We start from the raw sequence: 11,005 nt of genomic DNA on the forward strand, positions 1-11,005 counted from the left end.
GAACCCCTAAGTTTTTGCCCCCCCCCCCCCCCCCACCATGGGATAATAAACTAGGGCTAGTTCTATGATTTAGGAAATGGGTTCTAAGTAAATCTTGAGCCAGATTGATTGAAAACTTTAGGAATAACAGTTGAAATATGATGCTGGTTTTTCTTGATTTTGATTTGTCTTTGACTGTACTTTGACTGCTTTCCCAGTTTGTCAGAGATTTCTGGGTTTTGAGCTCCTTATATGAAGTGTTCCAAGTTAACCCTAAGACTAGATGCCCTCTGTCTTTGCTTGAGGAGAGAGAAAGAGGCAGACGCTGTGTCAAATGGGAAGAATAGTAGAGGAATCCATAGGCATGAAACAGGACTTGTTTAGCTAGATATATGATGAACAAACTGAATTAATAGCTTGAAGATGAATACTAGTGTTTGACTTGGTTTTGAATGTATTTATATATCTAAATTTGTAGAGTTTTTTTTCCTTTTTTGCCTTATTTCAGATTATTTTTGTGATTGTGGGAGAGAATTTATTTCAGCTTTTCAATTTGCATATTTGTTCTCTAATGTGATGAATGATACATGTTAGATGGTCTGTTTATGCTTATTAGGTTCCCTTCTCGCCTGCTAAAGCTGCGGAGTAGATGAGGATCTATATATATTTGTTTCTTACTAGTTATAATGAGTATTTAAGCAAAATAGGTTTAAGAAACTTGCTTGATATTAAAGCTTTTCAACTGTGGTGGCAAAAGTTCTGTGATGAATCATGATACTCGGTTTTCCAGATTCATGAAGGTATCTCGTTTTCGAGATCTTATATGATATGATATGATACGATACGGTATTTTGTAGAAAAGTACAGGTAGAGTAGTATAATGTTTTCCCTTGGACATGCCATTGCCAACAAACTATGTTTCTCGGCCGTGTCTTCTTGAACAAGGCCTCTTCTTTGCCGATAGCTAATCTCTATTGCTTATGGTGTGTTGGGTTTGTTTTCTTGTTGGGGTGGGTTCTATCAATCGTCTGCCAAGCAAAATGAAAACTTTTGGTGTGTCTTTTTTCTATTCCAAACAAAATTTGATCTTTTTTTTTTTAAATTCCGGTAATGCCTGCAGAGAGTTCCAGATAAGTTTGTGAGTAAATTCAAGGATGAGCTTTCGGTTGCTGTTGCTCTCACTGTGCCTGATGGTCATGTTTGGCGTGTAGGACTAAGGAAAGCTGACAACAAAATTTGGTTTCAAGATGGTTGGCTCGAGTTTGTTGAGCGTTACTCCATTCGGATTGGTTACCTTTTGATTTTCAGATACGAAGGGAACTCGGCCTTCAGCGTTTACATTTTCAATTTACCATCTCACTTCGAGATTAATCACCATTCTTCTGGTGGCGCTCTTATCAACATGGATTCGCATAACCATTTCAAACATGCCCGTTTGTTTGAAGACCTCGAAGATGAAGATGCTGAGGTCATGTATCCATCTTCTGTCTACCCGATGCTTGATTCTGTGCCCGCGAATAAAGGGTATGGCGGGTCAACGATACAAAGCCTGTTCAGTGGAACTAGAGGTGATAACATCATCTGAAAGAATCAATTTCTCTACTGGTGGGCGTTTTGGTTTTCTGTTATATGGGTTCGTTTTTTTGGTTTGGGAAAGTCTATATCCACTCGGTATTTATGTTAGATTCGTTTCGGTTTGGGTTTTAATGAAAAAATGCTCATTTTTCAAAGAAATTTTCAATTTTTTTCGGTTATTTTTATATTCAGCGATGTTTATATCAGATTCGATTAAGGGTACTGTTCCACGTTATTCAGTTTGGGTCAGTTTACGCGTAACCGGAACGAATGCCTGAAGTCTTTCTAAATCAATAATTGATATTTTGATTTTTTCCAGCTGAAGAGACGCCGAAAGTTCTGAAAAAGAGAGGGAGGAAGAAGAAGAACCCTGATCCCGGTAAGAGTTATTACATAATTCCAGGCTTTATCTTACTATGTTTGCTCAGAAGAGCCGAAGATAGGATTCATCATTGCTCATGATATGTATGATTCCAGAGGAAATAAACTCGGCTGCTCCCCACGAAGATGACTCGGAGAACCGTTCAAAGTTTTACGAAAGCGCTTCGGCAAGAAAGAGAACAGTCACTGCGGAAGAAAGAGAGAGGGCTGTCAATGCAGCCAAAACGTTTGAGCCGGCAGACCCTTTCTTTAGGGTCGTTTTGCGACCATCGTACCTCTACCGAGGCTGTATCATGGTAAGACCCAACTCATATATTTTCATGGTGTGTTCAGACAAGCAAATCCGAGATTAGGGCATAAGGTCTTTTCGTTGTTTATTTTTACCCTTACCCTTCAACGTTACCTGCAGAGGACACCCCTATTGTTATTGTCTCCTCTAGGTCTGGTGAAAACTAGAAATCCGAATTTCGGTACTCGATCCAATCGCTACTATCTCATATAGTGTTTGGGTATCTGAATTTTGGGTTATAGCGTGAGGAAAACCCAAAATTTGGATAGTTGGGAGATGTTACATGGGTACCCGAATGAACAGGAAAATCACATTTTTGCCTCTATGTTTCAGAGATGTTAGGTACTTAAAGCTCTTGAAATTTTGAGTCTGGACTAGGGTAACCCGAAAATTTCGGGTATCGAATGATTCGAACCTGACCCAAGTCAACTCATGATTTATTTTGAAATAAATAAATAAACTCGGATTGGAATACCTTTGGATACTCGGGTACCCAACCAAACGGATGTCAGATTGGATAATATCCCGTGAGACTCGGGTTCGGATTTGGGTAACCCGAAAATTCCATGTGTCCACTCCTAGTCTCTTCTCTCTCTGCTCAAGAAACACTAAATATTGCACCTTTTTTCTGATATTTTGACAGTACTTGCCTTCTGGGTTTGCTGAGAAGTACCTAAGCGGGATATCAGGGTTCATCAAACTCCAGCTTGCGGAAAAGCAATGGCCGGTGCGTTGCCTCTACAAAGCTGGAAGAGCCAAGTTCAGCCAGGGCTGGTACGAGTTCACGTTGGAGAACAATCTAGGCGAAGGGGATGTCTGCATCTTCGAGCTGCTCAGAACCCGGGATTTCGTTCTCAAAGTCACAGCCTTTCGGGTCAATGAGTACGCTTGACCAACCCAGTGGGGGCGGGTATGGGCAATCCGGTGCGGGGTCTCGGTGAAGATTTCGTTTAGGGTTTTGTAATTCGAAAGGGTTTTAACTGGCTGTTGCATCTTCGGGTGAACTATGGGTGTCCTTCCTCGGTGTTTTTTTCAAGTAAAATTTCTGGTGCATGTGGATAGGCGTTGAACGTTCGGCGTGGAACTCGTTTGAGTAGAATTCTTTAGGATTGGATCTAGCTTTTGTAAATACCTGATTCTCCATCAATTTGGTGTTTGGACTTTGTGACCAGGAAGAAGAAGATGGGTTTGTGTTGTGATGTTCTCGTTGTTTCCTCCCTCTTTCACCGATCGGTTTTGGACAGTAAAAGTGGCTGTCTTAAATCTTGTCCGGTTTATTGGATGTGGTTCTTTCGCTTTTAGAAAATTTATTTCCATTCGGATTTTATATTAGATTCAATTCAGTTCTGAAAATGTTCATAATAATGACATCTTTCCGAATAACCCTTTAACATTCGGTTCTAGTTTAGTACAATTTTTATAAATCTGAAAATACTATTTCTAGATCGAACCGCTAGACCCCTAATTCAAGTACTTAAATATCTACGAATATCTGAAAGCTATATAGATTTAAAATAGGATTCCGAAGTCTAAAATCCAAATCCAAATTGGAATCACGTATTTTATACTCTCGGATAGTTGACCAGTGCTCTGCTCGATATATTTTAAATTCTGGATTTATTTTAAAAAAAAAGAAATTAAATATGGTTAGACTAATTGAGTTGACTACGGCCCAATTCGAGTCACATTTTATTAGGCCCGTCACCAGACTAGGGAAACAAAGAATTAGGGTTTTAGAATCACCGATACGACGAGAAAGTACGAAAAAGCACGTCGGAGGAGGTGGACGACGACCAACGGCAGAGACACGGAGCGAGATACAAGAAGAATAAGAAGACTGCAACAATGTTTCCGGGAATGTTCATGCGAAAACCCGACAAAGCAGTTGCTCTGAAGCAGCTTCGGACCCATGTTGCCTTGTTCGCCGGTTGGGTCGTTGTCGTCCGTGCTGCTCCATACGTCCTCGCCTACCTTTCCGATTCCAAGGAAGAGCTCAAGATCGAGCTCTGAGACTCGATTCTATAATTTTTCAGGTATTGAGCATGATTCCTGATTCTTTCAATTGCTCATCTCTGTCTTGCTTGATCGGAAAGCAGATACTAGATGCGTTAGGGTTTCTGTGCATTCTACACTGGAGTGATTTTTCAGTTCACATGTCGGTGGATTTTCTGATTGATATCTCGTTATTTTATTACGATTGGCTTGCTTTATCAATCTCTGTTTCAATTAATGGGTAAGTAGGAACTCAAGAGTTGGAATATGGTATGTTTCCACCTGTTTCAGAGGTAAAGACTTGAAGTTCCATGTCTTTTAGGGTTTTCATTTTCTTCCATTCCAAAATTGGGTGCATGCGTGTTAGTTCTTGCTAGGCTCAGCCGCTCAGAGCTGTTTGTGATGTATTTATGAAGGCCAAAGGGTTATATGCTTGAGAGTTTATGCTTCAAACCTATGTCTCTTACAGGAAAATGATTTCAAGGAATAAGTTTCATAAACTCAATTTGCCTTTACATTTCGCGGGTAGCTCACATTCCGATAATTAGGAAAGATATCTGGCTTTTGGTTGCTGTGTATGAGAATTGGCTTTTCGTATGCTTTGTATAGCTTGAAGTTGTGATATTTGCAGATGGAAGTTTAATACAGCCTGTCCTCGGACAGCTTACTTGCTTCTATCGCATTTCCGTGAGATCTTATGGTCCTACAGAACATTTACTTTCGCATTTTTACCTTGAGTTATGTGGGTTGATCTTTTTTTTTACCGTCTTCCTGAATTAACTTGTATATTCTCGGTGCTTCAAGCGCGGCTTTCCAAAGCTAGAAAAAGTAGGAAGGAAGTGTGGAATGTCAATCTGCTCGTCGAAACACATATGACACAAGATGTTTCTATTGTCTATTGTATATGTAATCCTTCCACCTAAGGTTTTATGCCCTTTTCATTTCCCGACATTTATAAGTTGCTAAGCTATGTTTTCTTTGGTAAAACAGTGGTGAAGCGGAGAAATTAAATCCAGTGCTGGCTTTTGAAGATCCTCTGTATTCTTTTTTGCAATGTCGTAGTGCCTGAATAGTCACTTTGAGACAAGGTGATGCATTTGCATTTGTTTCTGAACTAAGAGTTTATAAATATTGCTGTCTTGCAGCCACATAATCAATTTGGAATGTGATTTTGATGTGTTGAAATAATATGATGAGAGCTTTCTGATATATCCTATTGTTTTTCTTCTCAAAAGGGTTGTGTGAATAATCACGCAATGGAGAAGGTCATGAAAATTGTTTTTCGAAGTCTTGGGGTAAGATTCTGGATAATGTTGAATTTGTAGGGTGTGGTTTGGTTATCTCCCAAAATTGTGGGTGCTAAACGGTAGTTTCCTGTTCCTCGTACACTGTCGGCAAAGGATCACTGGGTGAAGTTGATAGTAGGGCTGAGCACAAATACCCGTATCTGTTGAATGCTCGTATCGCGAATACCGGATTTTAGGGTACAAGTATTATTCCAATCCAAATCCAAATCCAAATCCGGATTTTTCAATACCCGTGAATCCAAATCCGAATAATAAAATTTTTAAAATTGGATATCCGTAGATACCCAACTATTATGATTATAAATAATTATATCTTATATCTATATAATATTTTTTATAAAATGAAATTATTTTAGGTTTAATAATTTCATATTTTTTAATATTATCTAAAAAACTAAATTTATTATTATTTATTTTTTATTATCTCATATTTTTATTATAATTCATCTATTTTTATAAATATATCTTCATTTTTTGAAAATTTTATATATAAATATTGTTGTTCTTTCTTAAATAAATCTCGATCTGAATACTCGCGAATACCAAAAAAATTATTCTAGATATCCATGTTCTGGATACTTGTAAATACCAAATTCCGGATACAGATCTTATAATTAAATATCCGAGTCATCCGGATCTAAATCTAAATGTCCTGATTTTTCTTGATACTGACTTGTGTCCACCCCTAGTTGATAGGATGGTAAGGCCTTTAAAAAATGTGAGGGTTTTCCAGTTTGTTTATCAAAACATTTGGGGTGTACACGGATCAAATATCTCGTGTATTTTGTTTCGAATCCAAATAATTTCAATTTTAGGATTCAGAATCTGATCCTAAACCTATAAGATGCCCCGAATGTTCACATTCGATCTCGTCTTGTTTCGTCGCTGTATGAATACAAAAAAAATTGAGTATTTTTGCCTCCCTGTCGGACCAAAAACTTGGTTTAATGATATGATTCTGGTTCAGTAATTACAGAGACCATTTAATTAAAAAAAAACAAAAGAAATCCTTACAATACACCGCACGGTACATGTACAACTCAGATTCGATCAGGCGATTTCTTGTGGAAGAAGCAAACCAAATCCATAGTCATGAGGGACCCATTCGATGGAGAATTTCCAGGATTTGCTGTTCCGGCACTCCCGGAGCTTATCTCTTGCATCGCAAGGCAGAGAATTCTCTATCATTTCGACGATTCCGAAGTGACACAAATCAGAGTCCTTTCCGTACGACTCGACGAGCTTTGGAAGAAGAATCTTCTTGTCCTTGGTGAAACCGATGTTTGATATTATGTATTCCTCTTTAGCGGCCTCTAACACTTTCTTCACGTTGTTGGGTTTGTACATACGAACCTAAAAGAATCGTGTTAAGGAACGTAAAGTTAAGAGACAAAAATGGGTGAGGGAGGTTTACTTACTGATGGATCAGAAATGTTTCCGGAGCAAAGCGCGAAATGCAGGAGAGGTTCCGGCCGATTTATTGCGTAATTTTTTCTCCAATCTCCGGATTTACCCTTTGGTTTCATAGGAAACAAGAACCGGAACCGCTGCCAAAGCACACAACGTTTTGAGCTTCCATGGATTTAGTATCTACTTCTTCAAAGGGAAATGCGGACTAGGGGTGTGCATGGGATCCCGATTCGATAATTGAATATTTAAAATTTCGGGTACTCGTGACGTGTACGAGTCCAGTGACGATCCGACCTTCAGATCCGAATTCGGGTTTGGTCGGAGATTACCCTTGTCTTGCTGTACCCTCAGCCGGGGCGAGATGAGATGAGGTCATGAGGGAGCAAAGCCACGAGGAGACGAGAACCGAGGCGAGGATTATGGTGAGAAATAGGAGGCCGAGAGATTAGAAATGGGTTTATTAGGGGACATCTCAGCCTCATCGCCTTACTTTACAATCACCTCCGCAGCATCGCCGCTTGTTCCTGGCTCCTCGGCCTCGGGTAGGGCTCTCGCTCTTCTGCCCTCTCTCTCTCTCTTTCCTCATTTTGCCCCCTTGCTGTGGTCTCGCCCTCTCGTCGTTGCTCGGCCCCGTACTTGCCCTCACCTACCGTATACTCGTCCTCAACGCATTCCGTGAATACCCAAAGTTCGAATAACCGATCTCACAAGACTGAAACCGGATAATCCGGCCAAAAAACTTCGAGGCGGCAAGATAACCGAGGTCTGGTACACCCAAAAACTCGAATACCCGGTCCATACTCTCTCAAAGTAAGGGAACTGAACCTTAAACCTAATGTTTAGTGAGCAAGACATGCAAGGGTAATGTATTTACCTGTCCTGGACGAGACACGCGGCAACCTAGGATCGAAGTCTGAATTGTATCAAGGTTGAGACTTCGGCCTCCAACGTTGTACGCTGCCTGCATTCGAAAGAAACCTTAGTTGTTATTACTGATGACGTGATCTACAAGTAACTAACACATGCAGGATATGATTCTCTTTCGCAACCATCAACCTTCAGCATTAGGGATACTCTTTTCATGTTGCTTCTCGGAGTTCCATGGAAAATAACTGCCTGCGAGAGATACAAAAAGTTACGATTTAGAGATTTATCTATTGATCAAACTACGTTAATATATATATATATATATATATTAATGCAAGGATTATGAAAATCTTACGTGCATAACCAAGGAATTGTGTATGTTAATCCAGAAAGCGAGCTTCTCTTCATGATTCAGTTTCCCTATATTCACTCTTTCCAACTGGTGAACGAGTGACCTGAAATTTACGACGGAAATCCGGAGTGAGAATAATACTGATCCTTTAGTTTATGAACCGATAGAACCGGCTACCTATTTCACCTATAATGCTTCAGAAGGGGTTCGATTTCTGCTAACTTCTCGGTGTCTTTACGTATCGATTTCGCGACCCATAAGTTATCGTAAGGGCGACCGAGGTTCGTAACTTCTCTCCCGCGAAAAGGGTCGTAAGAGAATTCTTGCTTATTGGTCGGATTTAGATCGGCGAGTCGATAGATCAAGGACGAGATGGAATCAATCATCTCCTCCGATAGATGATTCGGCGTTTTGGAAACGTTTCCCTGTTCTTCCTGTATCGCCGCATCGATATCGGCTTGCTGAAAAGGGAAAATGTCGAAATCAGTGAGAGAGTTCAGGTAAGTTTTCTTTTTCTTTCCCGAAGAAAACGTAGTTCTTTACCTCGAGCATCGAGAACGGGAGGGACTGGTGGTAGAATTCCTCGGCTTTGGGAGACATTCTAAAAGAACGATGAGACAACGACGAGTGACTACGAAAGATCCCCGAATCTTTTAGAACATCTTGCGGATTGCACACAGAGTTTTCCGGCGATCCGGCGAGTTCCGACCCGAGAAAATTTGAGTTTTCTTCTTCGGATTCGGGCGGTTGTCGACAGTTCGGTCGAAGATTCTCCGGTACAAGGAGAGGAGATATCTCTCCGAATACATCACTTGCAGCTCCAAAACTGTTATTTCTCTCACTAATTCGTTAGCATCCTTAATCTGAAAACAGCGAACAACGTCCTTAAAACCTCGTAAGATACACCAGCTCGAGACTTTCTTGTATACCAAGGCAACCGGATTGAATGAATAGAGAGTTTTTGGAGTTTTTAAAATTCAAAAATCTAAAAAATTGACAATTAAGATTTTGTAAATTTAGCTTTTTTAAAATTTGAAAAAATATTTATTAGAAAAGATTTGGGGATGTCAATTTAGGCCTGAAACTCGTTCCGAGTCCATCAGAAAAATGTTGGAATTCGGACCTAAATTTTTCTATCTCGAAAAAAAATCGAGTTTTCGGTCTGGACTCAAATCGTATTTTGGAACGGTCTGAAAGCCTGATAATTTTCTTAAAAAAATTAAAAAAAAAAGTGTACAAAGGAATTGAACGGGTCTCCCGAACCGGTCCGAGTGCAATGCCTATAGGGCCGGATTTCGGCTTGGTTATATAGATATGAAAAAAATCGGTTGTCCGAACTCAAAACTCTGAAACCAAATGGGAGCTTGTACCAATCCGACTGCCTAGAAAAAATCAACTAAAAATCAATACCTTCATTTTTTTTATTTACAAATATTACGAAAACATGAAACCAAAATCTAAAACATAAAATCCAAAAACAGCTTAAAACCAACAACTCAAAATAAAAATTATCATCAAGTTACCTTCGAGATTGAATCTACGTTTCTAGAATCTTCTGAGAATAGTAATTTGTGTCGAAGCATCTTCTCCATCTCTCTTCGTACCAACGCCTCTTCTCCTCGGAGCTGCTGAGCCAAAAACCAAAAAAAGAAAAAACCGACATCTTGGAAACCATTTTCTGGGACAAAACACTTAAATGAAGAGCTCGAGGAAATTTTTTTACCTCGTCACTTGGAACCTTCGGAAACTGCATCTTCTTCGGTTTCACCAAACATTTCAGCTGTCCGATTTCTCTCTGCATAGAACGTGGCATTTATGAACACTCTTGGCTCCAATTCGTGGAATAGAGGAACAAGAATCTCGTACAGCTGAACAACAATCGCTAAAGATTCATACCAACTGGAAATTATCAGATTCATTTGAAGATTTCCCAAGAACCGGATCACTGAAAACATACAAAAAACAGAAACAGGGGATTAAAACTCAAGGAAATTGTTAGAAATAAACAATTACTTGACTCTATAATAAGGGGCTTTCGGGTTTCTGTAAAATCAAATCCTAAAAACCCGAAATTTTCTGTCCGTGAAAACAAGAAACGGTGAAGAAGGACGAGAGATTCAAGAACGGTAATGAGGCTCGTAAGCTGAGATAAGGATAAGGAAGAAAACAGAATGTACCTTCTTGAGCGTCTATGCATGGAAGAACATCTCGTCGCCATGAGCTGTCGGAGAATTCGTCAAGTTTTTTGGAAAATATTTTGTGGGAAGTTGTCGACAGTTTCACATCAAGAAATCAGGTCTTTGTGATTACCCAGGCATCTGAAAATACACTGATACGAAGCATTAAATACATCAAATAATGACAAAATAATACTCAAGAGATCAGAAGATGAAAAAAAAGTTTAAAGAATAGAGGAAAATTCCAGAGAACAAACACATTCAACTAGGAATGAAGGGGACTACTCAACAAGAAGAACAGTGATTTTCACAAGTGATATTTCTGGTTTGGGTTTGGTTTTGTTTATATTATTATAGGGTTCCGGATTTTTTTTTTGGGTTTTTTAAGTACATTATAATTATTCGTTTTGATTGATTGTTCAATTTAGGTTTTTACTAAAAACAAGTGTTTTTTTTAGGAGAAATCGTCAAAAAAAAACCCGGAAAAATCTTATACTTTTTTTTATTATCAATTAAACCCTATCTTGGTATGGTTAACCCATAAAATCTCAAACTTTTTAAACATTCCACAAAAACTTCTTGCGTCTATCAATTCAAACAAAAATGACGATGTAATAATGACATGACTTCCAAGTCATCCACACGTCATCATAATGTCGCATCATTATTTCAAACA

At 39.2% G+C, this 11,005-nt stretch overlaps 3 protein-coding genes across 6 annotated transcripts in view; 2 read left to right on the forward strand and 1 right to left on the reverse strand.

The window, feature by feature from the left end:
• The window catches only part of LOC104798805 (B3 domain-containing transcription factor VRN1-like), a 4,480-nt gene extending 1,053 nt beyond the window's left edge, over positions 1–3,427 (forward strand). For all 3 annotated transcript variants that reach the window (XM_010521010.1, XM_010521009.2, XM_010521011.1), the window contains 4 exons: positions 1,100–1,547; positions 1,874–1,933; positions 2,032–2,231; positions 2,868–3,427. In XM_010521010.1, coding sequence (XP_010519312.1) covers positions 1,100–1,547; positions 1,874–1,933; positions 2,032–2,231; positions 2,868–3,116 — 957 coding nt within the window. In that variant the 3' untranslated portion in view covers positions 3,117–3,427. The remainder of the gene's footprint in view (positions 1–1,099; positions 1,548–1,873; positions 1,934–2,031; positions 2,232–2,867) is intronic.
• Positions 3,428–3,939: 512 nt separating this feature from the next.
• On the forward strand, positions 3,940–5,425 carry LOC104798806 (mitochondrial import receptor subunit TOM6 homolog). Of its 2 annotated transcripts, none has more exons than XM_019200740.1 (2): positions 3,940–4,253; positions 5,204–5,425. In XM_019200740.1, the coding sequence occupies exon 1, from the start codon at positions 4,070–4,072 to the stop codon at positions 4,232–4,234; it is 165 nt and encodes a 54-aa protein (XP_019056285.1). In that variant the 5' UTR covers positions 3,940–4,069; the 3' UTR covers positions 4,235–4,253; positions 5,204–5,425. The 2 variants fall into 2 exon arrangements, with proteins under 2 accessions (XP_019056285.1, XP_019056284.1); XM_019200739.1 differs by having other exon boundaries at positions 3,947–4,257; positions 5,207–5,425.
• A 1,024-nt stretch (positions 5,426–6,449) lies between these two features.
• Positions 6,450–10,640, reverse strand: LOC104798807. The gene is given in 13 exon segments (XM_019200741.1): positions 6,450–6,876; positions 6,942–7,070; positions 7,808–7,894; positions 7,990–8,049; positions 8,156–8,255; positions 8,339–8,613; positions 8,696–8,895; positions 8,898–9,015; positions 9,676–9,780; positions 9,876–9,947; positions 10,049–10,097; positions 10,330–10,470; positions 10,587–10,640. Coding segments are annotated over 12 exon segments (1,539 nt in total). The 5' UTR covers positions 10,371–10,470; positions 10,587–10,640; the 3' UTR covers positions 6,450–6,573.
• Positions 10,641–11,005: the final 365 nt, after the last annotated feature.

Source organism: Tarenaya hassleriana, unplaced genomic scaffold (assembly GCF_000463585.1).
Source record: "Tarenaya hassleriana unplaced genomic scaffold, ASM46358v1 Cleome58, whole genome shotgun sequence".
NCBI lineage: Eukaryota > Viridiplantae > Streptophyta > Magnoliopsida > Brassicales > Cleomaceae > Tarenaya > Tarenaya hassleriana.